General features: G+C 38.7%; 1 protein-coding gene across 1 annotated transcript in view; it reads right to left on the reverse strand.

Moving 5' to 3' along the window:
• Positions 1-7,534, reverse strand: part of MTMR6 (myotubularin related protein 6) — a 33,149-nt gene extending 25,615 nt beyond the window's left edge. Inside the window, exon 1 of the mRNA XM_019801200.2 lies at positions 7,260-7,534. Coding sequence (XP_019656759.1) covers positions 7,260-7,283 — 24 coding nt within the window. The 5' untranslated portion in view covers positions 7,284-7,534. The remainder of the gene's footprint in view (positions 1-7,259) is intronic.
• Between the last annotated feature and the right edge of the window lie 12,637 nt (positions 7,535-20,171).

The following is a 20,171-nucleotide window of genomic DNA, read 5'->3' on the forward strand; positions in this document are numbered from 1 at the left end:
CTTCCTAACACTCCACGCCTATTTCTTGATTCCCCCTAATTTCTACATCCAAAATTATCTGAAATTCCATTTATTAGATCTTTAATTCTGGTTACCTACATTCAAGTTCCACAGCTTAGCTGTTCATCTGAATCATCTCCGAAACTCTGCATAAATACAAATCCTAAGCCCCATTCAAGTTCACTCATCTCCAAAAATCTGTATTTTTCTTAAAGGTTATTTATTTATTTATTTGAGAGAGAGTGAGAGAGAGCACGGATACAAACAGGGGAGTGGCAGAGGGAGAAGGAGAAGCAGACTTCCCACTGAGCAGGGAGCCCCATGTGGGGCTCAATCCCAGGACCCTGGGATCAGACACTTAACCGACTGAGCCACCCAGGTGCCCCCAAAGATCTGTATTTTTAAGAAGCTCACCAGGTCCTTTTTATGCAACTGATATTCCTTCTAACTCTAACTCCAAATTAATCCCTCTTGCTCTGAACTCACATTAGGCCAGGTTCCTTCTCTATCTTTATGCTCCATTCCCAAATATTTAAGGCCCCAGTTTGTGTAGTCCTCCCATTAAAAAGACCTTCCTACAACTATGGTCCCTTAAAATATACAACTGCATTATGGGTATATGCATACCCCCCCCCACACACACATACATATCTTTGAAGAACATATACATAAATATACACTTTCAGGAAAGAGAGTTTACTGATTCACTCCACAGAAATTTACTGGCTATCAACTAAAGGCCAAATTGTCTGGGTCTCATTTTCTTTATGTATAAAATAGGGACAACAATCTCTTCCTTGAAGGCTGTAGTAAGGTTGGATAATAAATATAGGTACTTTACCCCCACGTTTGCTTGACAAACAGTAAGCAATAAAGTGCTCAGGTGTTTGCAAAAATGACTACTGTTAGTAAGTTAATAAGCTGATGAGGTTACGTTGAGCCCTGACAGTCCTCTGTATTAAACTAGTGTTCAAATTCAAATGGAGAAAGGACAGAGGAGGCACATGGACTTTAAAAGCAACTTTAATATTCTAATGTGTCCTACAGCTGGAAAAAACTGTTTTCCTAACATAATATTGAAAGCAAAGCTGAACAAAATTTTCTTAACTATAACACAGAAAATACAGAATTCTCAGAAGAGAGAGAACACAAAAGGGGAGAGGCACTAACATTTAATGAAAAAGAAACACCTGTAAGGTACAGCATCTATGTTGTAGATAAAAGGATACAGAGGATTTTAAGCACAGTAGCCCATGACCAGGTATGTTTTTTAAGAAGATCTTTCCAATGGCAATGTGGAGAAAATGTTGAGTAGAGAAGAGACAGGAGGTGAGTAACCAGGTAAAAAGCTAATGAAGTAATCTAGGGGGGCCTGGGAGAGATATGATAAGGGCCGAGATTAAGCTGCAACAGACAGCATAAAGAGGAAGCCTTTCTTGAAGATGTATATTAAGCTTGTCAGACTGGTTGCCATTCACTAAGATATGGTATAAAAGGAAATGTAAATCTGAGAGAAAAGAGACTACATAGGACTTTAATAAACTGAAAATTATTATCCTAGTAAATGGAAATTATATTCAAATCAAGAAAATATAATAGAAAGTCTATCATTACATGACTGCTCCAATATGGCAATCACTATATGGATATGACTGATAATAAAATTAATCTGAACATTATTGCAAAACATTTATTTAGTACATTAGGTTCTGGAGAAACTTTAGGTTCTGAGAAAAGTTACTGATTATTCTGTTCTTAGCTATCAAGTCTCAAGGTAAATGTAAAAAAAAGAGAGCAGAGCTTTTTCTTTGCTAAAATTATCAGCATACAAATTTCAAACCAGAGACTTAGCCAACTTGTAAGCACAACTGCTGCCTCATATTTCTGTTTATCACCAAGGAACTGAAAGTGCTTTACAGATGTTGCTACAGATTTTTCCCAATGCTTTCCTGGAAATGTTTTAAGTCAGGTATTTAAGAAGCAATCCCAACTCTTTCAAGTCACCAGCACTGAGACACTATGGAAAGAGTGGTAGGACCCTTTAATTATAGGTATTATCACAGGCAAAAAGAGAATGGGGAAGAAAAACAAGGTTTTGGGAAGACAAAAAATAAACAAAGAAGAAATAGAGTAGGGAGAAGAGAATTGGAGGGTATAGCCATTATGGTAAGGATGGGAAATGCCAACACATTACTTTAAGGGCCATTTAGTTGAATTATTGCCAACTCTGGGCCTGCACTAAAAGGTACTCTAAAAGGAAGATCAAATTTCTGCTGATTACAAAGCTGGAAATGAAAAAACACAGGATATCTCACATACTCGGTATTACACCCAGAAAATTTGGACGCCAAGTGGCCTCTGAGACTAGAAAGGACCAATGGCCATCTTCATTCAATCAACGTTCTGTAGCCAACAGCTGTACTTTACAACTACATGACAAGGGCTATTGAAGCAGACAGAAAACACACTGTCACGGCTTCTCTCACTTGTGAGTCGCCCCTTTAGCCAGGCACCCATTTGGGACTCTCAGTATCATTATTCCATACTCCATAGCACTGACATCTTTCAAAAAGAAAGAGCATCAATTTGCCTTTGTGAAGGCAAAAGGGCAGAGACTTTCATCTCTCTGTTTGTGTATCCCAAGTTCCTACAACAGCGTCTGGCTGCATAACTCACCAAACAAAACAGATCATAAAACCAAGGGCACTTTTCAGTCCTATCTTATTTTGCTTTTCTGCAGCACTGGACACAGGTGACTTTCCATGAGTGGCTTCCTGTCTCACTCAATAAAAGCAAAGATTTCACATTCATCTTCAAGGCTTGCCCCTGTCCCCAACTTTCAATCTCCTACTGTGCTCTCTCCTTCACTCACTCTGATCTAGCCACACTGGTCTTCTTGCTAGTTTTTACTAACCAGGCATGCCCACCATAGGGTTTTTGTCCTTGCTGTTCCCTCTGCTGGGATTCTCCCAGCCTCCCCTCCCCAACTCCTGCCCCTGTGAAGATGGCTTGCTCTCTCACCACTTTCAGTCTGTATTCAAGGGTCCCTATCTCTGTAAAGACCTCCCTATTTACAACTGTCCTCCCCCAACCTCACCCTGGCACTCTCCATAGCATTCATCACCATCTGCCATATTATATATTTGACTTGTTAACTTTGTTTACTGTTATGTCTCCCCCAACTAGAAAATAAGTTTTGGAATGGCAGGGACTTTTGTCTGGGAACCACCATTTCCCCAGTACACAGAACAGTACCAGGCCCTAAGAAAAGGAGAGAGCAGAGGAAGAGGGAACAAAGAAGGAAATTAGAATAGGGAAGACCTCCCTCCTTGTGATTACCCTCTTCCTGTTATATCCCTAATACTCTTTCTCTGACTCCTCTTCCTCTGCTTGCCCCTTTGTAAGTATTCCCAGGGCTCTAACCTTCACACTCTTCTCCACAGAGCCTCTATATATACTCCTTGCATAAACTCATCCATAAAAGAAAACATCAATGAGTACCTAAACAGTGACAACTTCCGAATCTACTCTTCTGGACCACACCTTTTCCCTAACCCTACACCATCATAATAGGCTACCTACTAGACAAAATCCTACCACCTAAGTTCCTCTCCTCCATCCCTTACCTTCCTTCCAGTCCTACTCACACTGACCTACTTCATTATTCAAATCTATCTATCTATCTACCTATCTATAGCTATCTATTCATAAAAGATTTATTTATTTACTTGAGAGAGAGGAAGAGGGAGTGTGCACAGGTGCACGAGTGGGGGCGGGCAGAGGGAGAAGCAGACTCCCCACTGAGCAGGGAGCTCTACGCAGGACCCTGGGATCATGACCTAAGCTGAAGGCAGACATTTAACTAACTGAGCCACCCAGGCGCCACTCAAATCTCCTGATTAGACAATTAACTCTGTGAGGCAGAAGAGTGTTATGGTTAAGAGAAGAGGACTGGTATCAGAAAGACCTGGATTCAAGTCCCCAGCTCCACCTCTTCCTTATTAGAACCAGCTGTTTGAGTCAGGACAAGTTACTTCATTTCTGCAAATTTCCGTTTTCTCACCTGTATAATAGGATAACGTTAGTGAGTCAAATAGCACTTTATGTGAGGAAAAGCATTCAGGTGCTCCCCACAATCTACTGGCTCTTATTCTTAGTCATTCTTACTTTGCATCTCTTTCCCTCTTTGTAACAGATTACACATATTTGTGTACATACACCTATGATCGCACATTCTAATGACAAAAATGGGTAGCAAGCTAAGAACAAACTAGGCATTACTAGGCATAATTCAACTTAAGCCCTACTGGGGTCAGATTTTCATGGGACATTCCATTCCTTAACAGGTTCTAGAAAGCAGTCTTCCATATATACTTTAGGAAAACATTCTTCCATTACATTCTGTAAAGTTCCATTCACAAACAGCACAACATCATTCGACATCAATAGATGATGTCAGCCAAAGCACTGGAGCCTGGCAGGGAAAGGAGAAAGACTGCATAAAGAAGAACTGTCTCTGCATATTTCCCATTGTTTCTTGGCAAGACTATCTCATTATGGTGAAATCAGAGCTGAAAGTGATAGGCAGAGCTTGGAACTAGTCTTTCAGAAATTCAAATTCAGACTTGACACCTTTAGTGATGCTATATAGTAAGTAACCAAATGTTTATTTGATAAATTTCTGGTTCATAAGCAATAGTAAAAAAAAAAAAACACATACACACACACAATGACCATAACAATACAAAAATAATATCACATAAATATAATTTACTTATGTCAAAAAGAGGTTTAGAGGAAAAAAGCTCTTAGAATTATTATTATTAGGATTCATTTCTGAGTATTAATACATTTTAACAATTAGATTAAAACTAGAGAAGTAATGAAAAAAAATTATGACAAACCTTGGTTTAAATCTTAACTCTACCCCTCATGAGATAATTGTGCAAATTACTTCAATTCTCCAAGCCTATTTCCTTCTCATCTGCAAATGCTGACAATGTACCCAACTGGCAGGGTTATTTAAGAAATTAGTGACAACTGTATAAATTAGCATGTTTGTGAAATTATAAATATTGTAAAGTAATATTGCACAGTTGGTTACACTTACATAGAGTTGCTCAAGAAATGGTGATTACTACCTTTCAAATACAGCTGTCTCAATATAGAACAAATAAATAGTTACATAGGACTACTTTATCATAGTGACTAAACTGCGTAGTTCAAAACAGCTAAGTAAACTTAAAACAATTCATTTTTAGTTCTCAAATACAATCATTTTTGCAGTAAATTAACCATGTCCAAGTGAAGGTTATGGAAAATAGTATAATAATGCAATAGGCTAGGGGCGCCTGGGTGGCTCAGTCATTAAGCATCTGCCTTCAGCCCAGGGTGTGATCCCAGGGTTCTGGGATCGAGCTCCACATCAGGCTCCTCCGCTGGGAGCCTGCTTCTTCCTCTCCCACTCTCCCTGCTTGTGTTCCCTCTCTCGCTGGCTATGTGTCTCTCTGTCAAATAAATAAATAAAATCTTTAAAAAAAAATAATGCAATAGGCTATGTTCATAAATATCTTTAAAGAATAAGTCATAATTTAAGAAAATATTGTAATTCACACAGCAATTATCAGAATGTACAGTGAGGTCCATGTCTATCGTGCTCACTGGTCTATAGCCAGTGTCTGCCCTGTGCCCGGCACATAACTGGGACCTATTAAGTATTAGTTTAATTGCAGTCTACCTACAGCCACTTATGATTATTCTGGAGTACCGGTGGTCCTATGCTAGAAGAATAACTCAGTAATAAAAGAGCACAACTTGAAAAGTAATTTTAATAGAAAATTATTCAGAAATCTTCTGCTCCTTAAAAAGTCATAAAAGGACCTTACTAAACCATCAGGATAGAACCACTGTGAAAAACTACTATATAATACACGTTTGGAACCCTGGAACCAGGACAAGAACCTGATCTCATGCATGTTCTAGTCCTCTTTTCCATCTTTGTGTTTTCTACTAGTTTGGTTATTTACTTAACCACCCTTCTATTTTCAAACTTTAAGAGCCAGCAGCATGAATTATACAGTTACTTTACCATTCTTCTCTTAAGAAAAAAAAAAAAAGAGATTTTCAAAAAGGGGTTAGTTTTTAGAATCTTCAGTTATTATATTATGGGCAATGTTATAAACAAGCTCTAACAAAAATCCATCACACCTTAAAAAGGTTCGTGAAACATTTTAATGACATAGACCTCAAATTCTCCATGGAACAAATGAAGACAACGTATGTCTGCTATTTCTTCTACATGAACGGTAACTTTAGGATGCGCAGGAATTAAGTGATGGCTTTAACAAAACATGAGGAGTCAAGATTCACAGTGGGTCCTCTTCCTGATTTTGTTGGGCTCCAGGCCATCTTAAAATCACGTCATTCAATTCTTCTTGTCTTGATTTATGTCTTCTCCCTCCCAAGGTTGAAGCTGAACTTAATTCTTGGTAACGTAACTTGGTTATATTTTGATGCCATCTCCTTCAGTTTCAACATCTGTCATGGAATTATAAGAATACTTGTTCGTTCCTAAAAATAAATGCCTTTCGCACGCAAAAATTTAGCGTGGGACTTAATAAGATCAACTGAAAAAGAGTTCCATCAGACATTTGAAAATATGGGATAACGTTTTCCTTCTCAGTAACTCCTCTGTTAAACTGACTACTGACACTAAAGACAATGAAGTTCTGAAGCACAAAGACGGAGTACCAAACCTAAATGACTGGTTGGAGACCGAGACGACAAAGTGAGGTGGAGCAGAGTGCTGAGCTCAGCGCCTCCAAAACTTGCATCAAGAATCTGTGACACAGGACAATTCATGGTGAACAAGGAAAAGCTTACACGATATCGCAACGCTCATTTAAGGACCCACCCGTTTTCCGGTCTCTGGGGAGGTGAATGCCTGAAAACAGCGAAGCTAAAGCAGCCCCAATTTTGCCCAAGAAAGTGCAGCGCTGAGAGGACGGCGACCAATTTCATGGGACTTAACCCCCAGCAGCCCAAATCATCCACACCACAACACCAAGGACTGAAAGCGGGACTCCCACTCCCACAGGTACAGGAGGCCTCCGTACCCACCCTGGCCGTAAGTGCCCGTGCCCTCCCAGACTAGGCCAGGGCAGGCCCCCCCTGGTCCGGCCAGCCGAGCTACCGTCGCCCCCCAACCTCTGCCGGGTCAGACCGTGGCTAGAGCCTAACAGTTCTCCACGTCGGACTACCTTGGTCGTACGGATGTGCTCCATCCCGAGGAGACGTCCGCCGGCAACACGACTCACAGGCGTACCATTGAGCGAGAGAACCAGGGCGGGCCCAACAACCCAGGCCCAGCAAGAACTACCAGCTGGCCTGCGCCGCAGCCCGTCAGCCCGCCCCCTGCCAGCGTCAACCGCGCAGGCGCAGCCGGCGGGGCCATCTCCTAGAAACACTTCCCCAAACCCGCGGCAGCAGAGGGGAGAAGACGCGCGGGGCAGAGTGTCCTCCGAGGGAGAGCGGCGTCTGGTTCTTCCCGGCCTGCCTTAGGTCCTACAGCGCCCCCTGCATGTCGGAGGCTCATGACCACCAATCCTCCCCCCTTCACAAGAATCTATTTTTAAGTATCATTGGATATATTTACTGTAGCCTTTTTTGAAACAATCAAAATTCCCAATACTACACAATTAGTTATGTAAAAATGTAGTATGTCCATGCACACCAGTTATCCCTTAAAAATTATGGAGTAGATCTTAAATAAATAAACAAATGTTCAATGGACAAAAAAGTATGCAGTAGATCTTAACAAGTTAAAGCTGAACAAACTAAAAATCATCAACTTTTCCTAGATCTGCAAGAGAACTGAGGTCCCAGGCACACCGCTACCTCCAGAATTAGAGAGAGGGGCAGGCAAATACAGAGAATCACAACTTAAGAGAATAGGAAACCCACAAGCAATAACCTCCCTGGGATCTAGTGTCAAGCAGCAATCCTACGGGCCCAACCAGTGCTGGGCAGTTTCTTTTACTCAGTACATCATGTCCAACAATCCCGAAAAACTTACAAGACATAATGAAGGGCAGAAAACAGTGTGAAAACACAGAGCAAGCATCAAAACCAGACTTGGATATGACAGAGATGTTGGAATTATTAGATTGAAAGTTTAAAACAATTAGAATTATATGCTAAAGGGTCTAATTTATCAGGATATAAGAGACAACATGCAAGAACAGATGGACAATATAAACAGAGATGGGAATCCTAAGAAAGAACTGAAGAGAAATGACAGATATAAAACAAAACAAAACAAAAAACAACAACACTGCAAAAGAAATGAAGAATGCCTTTGATGAGGTTATTAATAGTCTGGACATGGCTGAGGAAAGAGATCTCTATCCTCAGAGAGCTTGAAGATATCCCAACAGAAACCTCCAAGACTGAAAAACAAAACTAGGGGGAAGAACACAAAAAAACAAAACTAGAGCAGAATATTCAAGAACGGCGGGACGTCTACAAAAGGTGTAATACACACATAATGAATATCCAAAGAAGAAAGAAAGGAACAGAAGCAAGTATTTGGAACAATAATGTCTGATATACTCTATCGAATTAATGTCATACACCAAAAGTCAGACCCAGGAAGCTCAGAGAACACCAAACAGCAGAGATGTCAGAAAAACTGCGTATCATTCTCAAACTTAAAGATTCTAAAAAAGCCAGAGGGAAAAAACAGTCTACCAATAGAAGAGCAAAGATAAGAATCACATTTGACTTCTCTTTAGATGTGATGAGGCTGCACAAGCAAGAGAAGAGTAAAGTGAAATAAAGACTTGCTCAGATAAACAAAAATTGAGCAAATTTGTTGCCAGTAGAGCTGCCTTGGGAAAAAAAAATGTTAAAAGAAGTCCTTTAGAGAGAAGGAAAATGATATAGGTCAGAAACTTGGATCTACCTAAAGAAAGGAAGAGCATTGGAGAAGGAATAAGTGAAAGTAAAGTAAAAACATTTCCTTATTCTTTATTGACCTAATAAAAAGCATTTTGCTCTAAATACTAATAGCAATAATATATCTGATTATGTATGTGTGTGCACACATGTGTGCATGTGTGTGTGTGTTTATGTATAAGTGAAATGAAGGGAAGGACAGCAACGGTACAAGGGATGGAAGGGAGGAAGGAGGAATTAGGATTATTTTGTTATAAAATACTCTCGCTACCAAAAAGAATTATGCTGCAGAGGACTACTATATAACAAAAATGTTGATGCTGTATGACTGAGTGAAAAATAAGCTGGCTATAGAATGTGACTCTGTTTTGAAATGTTTATTTATATAAACAAAAAGTTTACATTTCCAGATGGGAGGATTGTGGGTGATTTTTTGTAATTCCTCTATTTCAGTGGTTCTCAGTCTGCACAGATTTTTGCCCCTTGGAGGATATTTGACAGTATCTGGAGATACTTTTAGTGGTCACAACTGTGTGCACGTGTAGAGAGTGCTACTGGCATCTAGGGGTAGAGGCTAGCTCTGCGGCTGCACATCCTACCATGTGGCAGAGGGCAGACGCATACGTCCCAATGAAGAATTATCCAGACCAACATGTCAACTGTGAAGAGGTGGAGAAACCTTGCTTTATGTTTCCCCAGTGTTCTGTACTAAGCGCTCTCACTTATTGTAACTAGAAAATGCTCTTTGTAAAACATCATCATTTTTACATCTTTCTTGCTGGCTTTGGTGCTACAAAGAGCTAACATCTAAGTGTTCTTTTCTAATTAAAAATTTGCCAATATTTCGTTCACTTATTTAATTCAACTTGTCTTGGTGTTGGTGCGTTTGGTTTGGTTTTTTTTTTTTTTTAATGCCTGCTAGGCTTCAGAGAGTTTGCCAAAGCAAGCACTTATTAAACAGAGCAGTCTTTGTGGTGAAATTACTTACTCCTGTAGGTATGTATGAAATAGGAATAAGATCGAGCCACCTAGACACCAGTCTTGGCACAGTATCATATTCAAAAGAAACACAAATCCTGCTTCCAAAAAAAAAATTGAAAACTAATGTAGATCCTTACTGAAGATCTTTTGAGAGAAAGAATAGGGTGAATTATATTGAATAACATACATCAGGACTTCCTTGATAAAACCTCTTTGTATACTGTTTCTCCCACATCTTTTGTCATTTTTCCCATTTCCTGTTCCCCTACAGTTTGTCCTCACATACCAGGTTATCTCCCCTACTTTCTCTTGTCATTTCTCACTTCTTTCTCTCTCACCAATTTTCATGGGGAGGTAGTAACAGTAACTAACACTTACTAAGTGATTACCAGGAGGCAGAAAATGTACCAAATGCTTCACCTGTGTTATGAGGAAAATACTGTTCCTTTCCTCAGTTTAAAGATGAGGAAAGTGGAATACAATGAAGTTAAGTATCTTGCCCAATATTGCAGAGAAGATAAAGCTTAGATCCATGATGTAAAGCCAGAAGTCTGACTCTGGAGTCTGTATTCTTAACAGCTATTCTATACTGATTTGTTTTTCAAAATCCATATAAAAGTTCTATCTATGATAATATAATAGGCTAGGAAATGACCCTGCCTTAAAAAAATTAAAATAACAGGGGCGCCTGGGTGGCTCAGCCATTAAGTGTATGGCTTTGGCTGGGGTCATGATCCCAGGGTCCTGGGATGGAGCCCCACATCAGGCTCCCTGCTTGGTGGGAAGCCTGCTTCCCCCTTTCACACTCCCCTTGCTTGTGTTCCCTCTCTGGCTGTCTCTCTTTGTCAAGTAAATAAATAAAATCTTTAAGAAAAATTAAAATAACAAAGTAGAAATCAAGTTCTGTAAAGTACCAGGTAACTGAGGAGTGAGAATTACAAGTGCAAAATATAAGGGAAAGTTTATACCCAGAGAGATAAGCAGGATAGTGAAATTGTGGCAAAAGGACCATTTCCATTTCTTACAGGACACAAAATTCATAAGTCAAAATTTAGAACCCACTCAGGTGGGGAGTCTAATGAGGCACTCTTCCTACATAAAGCCAGGGCCATATGGAAATGCAACCAACCCAACCCCTAGAATACGTCAGGAAATTTGCACTGATATTGAGAAATTGCTTGTTTGGGAAATATTACAACCACAAAAAAGTTAATAGATGGATTTACAGCCTAGATTCCTACCACCTAAAAAACTTCCCCCAAATGTCAAGCTGTGGATATAGTTGAAAACGTTTGGAATTAATAGTGCCTAGAAATCTTATTACAACAAATACAAATCTTTTTTGGTTGGACTATCCCTCTACGATAGATTTCAAATAATTCTCACAATTAGTTTTCAAAGGAAAATATTTATCACAGATAGAAGATCTAAGACACAAAAGAAATGAATATTTTTTTAAATGTGAAGAAATGTAAATGTCAATAAACACTGACTGCATAAAACAATAATAATAACGTTTTTTAAAGTTGAAAAAAACAATTCAAATATATGAGTGAGAAGTGTAATAAAGTATCTTAGGATCCTTGCATCATCTTGGTTAAGAGTAGGATGCTGATTAACTTGAGTCTTAAAAAGTTGTGTTTAGGGGTGCCTGGGTGGCTCACTCAGTTAAGCATTGCATTTTTGATTTTGGCTCAGGTTATGATCTTGGGGTTGTGAGATCGATCCTGCTTAAGATCCTCTCTCTCTCTCTCTCCCATTCCCTCTGCCCCTTCCCCCACACCCCCAACTCTCCCTCTCTCTCAAAAAAAAAAAAAAGTCGCGTTTATATGTTTTAATTGCTAGGGTAACTGCTAAAATAATAGAAACAGCATGTAAGTTCCAGTTTAGTAGAAGGTGAAAATGGAATTTTAAAAAGATGTATTTACCTCAGCATAAAAAGGATATCAGATGTCAATGAACAAATTTAACAAAATGTGTTTAAGATATTTATAAATCATGCTATAAAACTCCATAAATGGATGGATCGATAGCTATATTAGATACATTGAGATACATCAACCTCAGTCTCTCTCTTTCTCTCCCTAACGCACACGCACACAAGAAGACCTAAATAAATGGAAGGATGCACTATGTTTACGGAATAGAAAACTCAATTTGAAAATATATCAATTCTTCCCAAACTAATCTATCTACAAATTCAGTGTATTCCCAATCACTATCCTAACAGGTTGGTGTGTGTATGTATTTTGGGGGTGCAGAGGAATTGTCAGTATGTATGTGTGATAAGCTGATTCTACAATATATATGGTAATGTAAAGGGCTAAGAATAATTCTGAGGAAGAGCAAGAAGGCAAGGTTTTCCAAAGGAATTTTCGAGACTTTACAAATTTACAGTGATTAAGGCGGTGTGTTGCCAGAATAGGTAAACAGAATGAGAGTTCAGAAATAAAACAACATTTATGTAAATATTTGTTTTATGAAAAATGTGATATTGCAGATTAATGTGAGGAAACTCTCTTTTCAGTAAATGGGGCTGAGAAAATTTGCTATCTATATGGGTCAAAAGATGAAATTTGATTCTTACCCCACACTAAGCATTCCCATGTTGATTAAAGACCCAAATGTGAAGAGCAGCATAATAAACTTTTAGAGGGTAGTTGAGAATATTCTCATGACTTTATTATAGAGAAAAATATTTAAAACAGACCATAGAAACATTGTAGATAATAAATTGAACAATATTTAAATTGTACATTTCTATTCCTGAAAAAAAAGACAACAATAAGGCAGTACAAGGGCAAACCATGGAGTGTAAGGCAGTTTTCAAAAATATTTTATTTATTTGAGAGAGAGAAAGAGAGCAAATAGAGGGAAGGAGAAGAGGGAGAGGGAAAAGCAGGCTTTGCGCCAAGCACAGAGCCCCATGTGGGGCTTGATCCCAGATCATGACCCAAACTGAAATAAAGAGTCAGAGGCTTAACTGACTGAGCCACCTGGGCGCCCCGAGTGTAAGGCAGTTTTAACACATATGATATAAAAAGGATTCATATTCAGAAAATATAAAGAACTCCTACGAATAAATTAGAAAAAGGCAGACACTCGACAGAAAAAAACAGGAAAAACATCTGAATAGGACTTCACAAAATAGTATAGCCAAAAGTTCAATAAATATATGTAAAAGTACTTAACTTTATTATGAATCAGGAAAATTAAAAAATGTTGACAGCAACATGTTTTGGCAAGGATATGTAGCAGCATGGACTCTCAGACCATGGTTGCTGTGGGAGTGTAATTTGTTACAAAGCCTTTCAAAAACAGTTTATCATCCCCTTATCCAATGGAACATGTACATAGCCTAGAAACCATCAACTCACTCCTAAATGTGGACTATAGAGAATCCTAAGCATATGCAATAGGATACATGTATAATAATGTTTATAGCAGCCCCATTCTAATAGCCCAAACTATAAACAATAGCAACAGTAAAATAAATGGTGATACAGTCGTAAAATGGAATATGATGCAGCAATGGAAAGGAACAATCTTCAGTTACATGTGACAAGGGTGAAACTTAAACATAAGGTTGAGCAAAAGATGTGAGGCACAGGGGCACCTTGGATGGCTCAGTCAATTAAGCATCTGATTCTTGATCTCAGCTCAGGTCTTGATCTTAAGATTGAGTTCAAGCCCTGCTCTGGGCACCCATGCTGGGTGTGGTGCCTACTTAAAAAATAATTTTAAAAAAAGATACAAGGCACAAAATGATGCATATGGCATTATTCCATTTATACTATAGTTCAAAAATAGGCAAAGCTCAACTATGTTTAGGGGTGATCGTGTAGGTGTTAAAACTATAAAGAAAAGTAAAGAACATATCCTTACAGTAGCTAGGATAATGGTTACCATTGGAGTGTGATTGAGGAAGGGCTTCTAACTTCTAAGTTGCTTGCAGAGCTCAGTTTCTTGATGTGAGTGTTGGTTACAATGTGGTGTTTAGAGATGAGGGTGTCTAGTTTAGAAACAGTATTTATATACTTTATGCATTCTTCTGCAAGTATGGTATTTTCACAATTGGGAAAAGTCTATGAAGTAGGGAATTTGAACTTTTTTCCAAAATAATATATAATGGTTTTAAAAGTTCAAGAGTAGCATAAAGCTTATAACAAAATTTGGTTATCCCATGCTTCATCACTATTCCTACTTCCCCAAAGCACTCATCTTGATTTCTGTCTTTTTCTTCTGTTTTTACTTCCATATGTCTAAGTAGCATAGTTATGGGACTCTTCCTTGATTTTTTTTTCAGTATTAGATGATCTCTGTTTACTTCCTTCACCGAAAGTCAGAATTTCACTATTTTATAACATCTCTGCTCCCGGACTCACATTTCTCCCTCTTCTTGTCCTCCTAGAGTTTTAACACTTAAAAAAAATTAAACGCACATTCATATTATCATAATTATTCTTATATTCTGTTCACTGTTAATCCAAATTAAGTACCCTACTTACATTTCCTTTCTTATATAATCGAAATTTTTTCCCTGGCTCAATAGCCTCTTGGAGTAACTTGCTTAGCTTTCTTTGACTCTCGTGTTAACTAGCCTCACACTAGATCCAATATTCCTCATGGTTAACGCTGGCAGATAATCTCTCAGTTCCCTTGTTTTGCCTTGAAACATCTTTCTAGAGGTCCCCAGGTATCTCTAAGAACCTCTTCTTCTCTTGTTCCAGTCTGGTCAAGTTGTTCTCTGGGCCTACCAAACGGATATTATCTTTGGGACTCCCCTACACCATCAACCAGGGAAATGTCCTAGTAAGTCTTTTGTGTTGAATTCCTAGATCTTATGTTTTATTCTTCTTGATTTGCTTATTTTGTTATGTTTTGTTGTGATGGAGTATATTCTTTATTGACTTCCTGAAATAAGGTGAAAGGCAAATCTTTGATGGATAGTTTGGTTGGGTCTAGAATCCTGTGCTGGAAAAAAAAATTTCTCTTAGGATTTTGAGAGCTCCCAGAAACACATCCTAACTTCCAATGTACCTGTCCGGAAATCTGATGACTTCCTCGTTTCCCTGTGGGTGTCCCTGCTTTATTTTCTCAGGAAGCTTTTTGGATCTCTTTACCCCCATGATCTGAAATTTTAAAATAAAGAAACTTGGTTTTTTCCTTTATTTCCATCCTGTGTTTTACATACATGCTAAGATCTTTTAAACTAAAAACACATTTTCTTTGATTCTGGGAAATTTTCTTGTATTATTTCTGAGATAATTACTTTTTCTTCCTTTTTCTCTATTTTTTTTTCTGCTTTTTTTCCCTCCCTCCCTTCTTCTGTCCACATCGTTCTTCCTTCCTATTTCCCTCCCTTTCTTCTTTCTTTCTCTTATCAGATGTGAACACTCCTGATGTGACTCTAATTTTATCCTTCTATTCTTATTCTCTAGGCCTTTGTCTTTCTAATATACTTTCTGGGAAATTCTTACAACTTTATAGTCCATTGTTTCTAATATCTTTTATTTGCTGCAGTTATATTTTTAATTTCCAAGAGTTCTCTTTGAATTTTATTTTTTTTTTTTAAAGATTTTATTTATTCATGTGACAGAGATAGACAGCCAGTGAGAGAGGGAACACAGCAGGGGAGTGGGAGAGGAAGAAGCAGGCTCCCAGCGGAGGAGCCTGATGTGGGACTCGGGAAGGCCGGGATCACGCCCGGAGCCGAACGCAGACGCTTAACGACTGCGCTACCCAGGCGCCCTCTTTTTGAATTTTAAATGACCTTATTTTTAGGACAGTTTTAGATTTACCGAATAATTGAAAAGGTAAGGCAGGGGCGCCTGGGTGGCACAGCGGTTAAGCGTCTGCCTTTGGCTCAGGGCGTGCTCCTGGCGTTCTGGGATCGAGCCCCACATCAGGCTCCTCTGCTATGAGCCTGCTTCTCCCACTCCCCCTGCTTGTGTTCCCTCTCTCGCTGGCTGTCTCTATCTCTGTCAGATAAATAAATAAAATCTTTAAAGAAAAGGTAAGGCAGACAGTTCCCACGTACTTCATATCTAGTTTCTCCTATTATTAGTATCTTACATTAGTATGATATATTTATTACAATTAACGAACCAATATGGATATGTTATCATTTGCTAAAGTTCATATTTTATTCAGATTTCTTTAGTTTTTATCTAATATCCCGTTTCTATGCCAGAATTCCATCCAGAATACCACATTACTTTTAGGAGTCATGTACCTCTTGACGATGACAGTTTTCGATTTTGTCTTTTTATAACCTTGACAGTTTTGCAGAGTACTGGTTAGGGATTTTGTAGAATGCCCTTGTTGGAATTTGCCTAATGTTTTTCTTATAGTTGAACTAGGGTTATGGATTTGGGGGAGGAAGATCACAGAGATAAAATGCCATTTTTATCACATCAAGTCAAAGGTACATAACCCCAACATGATTAATAACTGTTGATGTTCACCTTAATCACATGACTGAGGTAACGTTTGTCAAGTTTCTCCACCATAAAGGTACTATTTCCCCTATTTCTATAGTGTTCTCTTTTGAAAGAAATCGCTATTCACAGTCTACACTTACAGAGTAAGAAGCTGTTCTTCTCTTGAAGGGCAGTGTTTCTACATAAATTATTTGTATTCTTCAGCATAAGATGCTTTCCTATTCTTCCCTATTTGTTTGTTTGTTCGTTCGTTCATTCATTCATTTATTCTGTCATTTGTTTACAGCAGTATGGATTCATGGATGTTCATTTTATACTTTTGGTTATAATCTGAGAGTTCCTTATTTTCCTGCTCGAACTGTTCCAGCTTTGGCCATCAGGAAATCTTTCACTTGGCTCCTATGTCCCTTTGACATACTTCATCAATATGGGTGGGGCTGTTTTTGTTTTTGTTTTTGAGCACTTCCTTACTTTCTGGCACTGCTCCAGGCTCATCTTGCATCTTTTCCACCCCAGCTCTTAGAATTAACCATTTCTCAAGGAGATCTAGTCCTTTTAACTGGAATGATATTAGAATGCAAGATCTGAGCACTGGGTGTGCCTACTGCTACGGAATATTGTTCCTTCCAGGCTAAGAGTTCATTTGGTTAAATACATTTTCCTTTTTCCATTTTTTTTTTAGTAGCACCTGGTTCAGATTTTGCAGATCTCATATCTCTAGGTGTGAGATACTATAAAAATAAATAAATAAGTTTATTTATTTTTGCTTCCCAAATTATCTCTATTCCCTCTAGACTCCTTCTAGGTTTGTTGTTTTGGTTTCTGACTTTCATGTCACAACTGTTCTCTGATATCTGATGATCTTTGACCATCCTTTCAAGAAATAAAATGTTAATTAGAAACAATCTTTGTAGGAGAGTTTGACAATTGGCAAGCCAAACTATAGAACGATGACAGTGATGTAGGAAATTTGTTGGGGATCCCCCCCATCACTATTTGAAGGGACTGTGCATTTGAATGGGCACAAGGAAGTCTGGGAACAAATGTCTTATTAGCAGCAGTAGCAGAGACTGAGTAGAACCCCAGTTAGGCACCACACGAAAAATCCAAAGGATCCAGGCCATTTGTTTCGGTCACTAGCTCTACCCCTGGCGATTACTCAAGAAACAAAGAGCTCTAATTCATCTGTCACTACAGAGGAGTGGTTCACTCGAGGGAAATAAAGAGACACTAGAAAGGAGAAGAGTTTCATTCATTTAGATGTGTTTTATTCTTATTAATGTTCATCAAGCACATGGTCCAGTTTAAGAGGACTTCAATGTGCACTAGTGTTCCTAAATCTTCTCTTTCCATAAAAAAGTGGGAGCACAATAAAATTAATTAGATTAAGTATTTCCTGCTGTCTTCATCTCATCACTTATGCAACTAGGGCACTTATAACAGTTACAGTTTTCTTTTTGTTTTTTTAAGATTTTATTTATTTGACAGAGAGAGAGACAGCCAGTGAGAGAGGGAACACAAGCAGGGGGAGTGGGAGAGGAAGAAGCAGGCTCCCAGCAGAGGAGCCTGATGTGGGGCTCTATCCCAGAACGCCAGGATCACGCCCTGAGCCAAAGGCAGACGCTTAGCCACCCAGGCGCCCCTAACAGTTATAGTTTTCAATGGAGAAGTCCACTGAGACTAACCTGAAGGAAGACCAGACAGCCAAGAAGAGATCTCTTCCTTAGGGCTAGTTACACTGGTGAATATCAAAATACCAAATTAATCATTGACCATGAGAAATAGAAATAAAGCGAACAGTAAGGAGGTCAACATATTATCTTCCTATAAATGTTTGCAGACACTTTACAGTTGAGAGGTTTGCTTAGTTAGCATGAATTCAGAGCAAGGGAAAAAATGTTGAGATAAGCTGTTCTCATTCAGCCAAAATCTTGATGCATCTGTAAATCTTATTGAGAAGTATCAGTTGCAGGACAAATAGTAGTGTTTCTGGGCCAGGGAAGCCTCTGGAGGCAGCCCTAAAGGTTCATTATTATAGGGATATATCAAGTAACCCTAATTTAGGTTTTTTTACCGAAAAAGCCCCTTCTGAGGGCCCTGTTGTTTTTTTAACTATGCCATTCAGCCAACTAAGTTCCTATCAAGACGCCACACTGTCTTTCTATGGAGTCCTTAAATGTTTGTGCTTTGATTAGTTTTGTTTTGATGTGTATAGTTATAACTTCCTTTATCATCGTAGTCCTAGGGGACATCTAGATTTTGCCTTACATGTGCCTACAAAAACAACTTACAATAGTGATGTGACTAGTTATTGATGACTTTAATGAAATGGCATTTTCTTAATTGACCTATTTCAAGATGGTGGTTTTTTGCATCAAAAATAACAAATAGACAACAAAATATTAAATAAACAATCATGGTGTTTTGAAATAATGAGGACTCAGAGACTCCTGCATTCATTTCTCCCTTACGCTTAATGTTTGTTTTCACACTGTTAAAAAAAAAAACACTTAATTCCCTTACAAAATGTGTTAAGAGGTGTCTGATACTATGATTGTCATGTGAGATAATGTTTCATATTTTAAAAGTAAATGTTGATGCTTTTATAATTATGTTTATTATTTGCCATCTAATGAGATGTTGTAAAGACAATTATACTTCTTTTTTTTCTTAAAGATTTTATTTATTTATTTGACAGAGAGAGAGAGAGACAGCCGGTGAGAGAGGGAACACAAGCAGAAGGAGTGGGAGAGGAAGAAGCAGGCTCCCACCGGAGGAGCCCCATGGGCGGCTCAATCCCAGAACGCCAGGACCACGCCCTGAGCAGAAGGCAGGTGCTTAATGACTGAGCTACCCAGGCACCCCAGAAAAGTATACTTCTTAATTTGGGTGTTTCTTAAACAAACATAAGTCATTAAAAAAACAGGAATATTTCACTTGACTCCATTTCTTAGCTTTTATTTTTAGGTATATTATTGCGGAAGATGAAATCTATGATCAGAATTCTTTCTGGAATCGAGGGGCGCCGGGGTGGCACAGCAGTTATGTGTCTGCCTTCGGCTCAGGGCGTGATCCCGGCGTTATGTGATCGAGCCCTACATCAGGCTCCTCCGCTGGGAGCCTGCTTCTTCCTCTCCCACTCCCCCTGCTTGTGTTCCCTCTCTTGCTGGCTGTCTCTCTCTCTGTCAAATAAATAAATAAAATCTTAAAAAAAAAAAGAATTCTTTCTGGAATCGAAGTTATCTAAATTCAAATCTCATTTCTGCTGTTCACTATCAGTGTGAGTTTAGTAAAATTATTTAATTTCTCTAACTCTTGGTTTCCTTATTTGTAAGTAGCACTATTTACCGTCATTTTCTCCACTGAGTTATTTGTGTTAATTAAATGAAGTAATGAAGAGAAATGCTCAAGCTTAGTAGCTGGCCTCAGTGAATGCTCGATAAATAAGAGGTGTGTGCACGTGTGTTTTAAGAAAAATGCACTCTAGAATCCCTGGAGACGTCTGCATATCCGCTGATCCTCATTCTAACTCTTCAGTGCTGAGTTTAGGAATTTATTTGGATCAGGCTGTGCTCATTTGAGGAGAATGGGGATGGATGAAACATTTGTTCTTATCTGAGTGACTGTACGCTGTATGCAAGTGATCACATTATGTATTCTATAACTGCAGGTGAGGATGTGCACTGGCCCAGCAAAGTGCACATAGCCAAGTTAGCCGATATGCCACAGTCTTATACTGGGAGGGAGAAATATTATATTTCCAGAGGTTAGTATGACTCTCATTCTCTCAGG

This window comes from Ailuropoda melanoleuca, chromosome 7 (genome assembly GCF_002007445.2).
Source record: "Ailuropoda melanoleuca isolate Jingjing chromosome 7, ASM200744v2, whole genome shotgun sequence".
Lineage (NCBI taxonomy): Eukaryota > Metazoa > Chordata > Mammalia > Carnivora > Ursidae > Ailuropoda > Ailuropoda melanoleuca.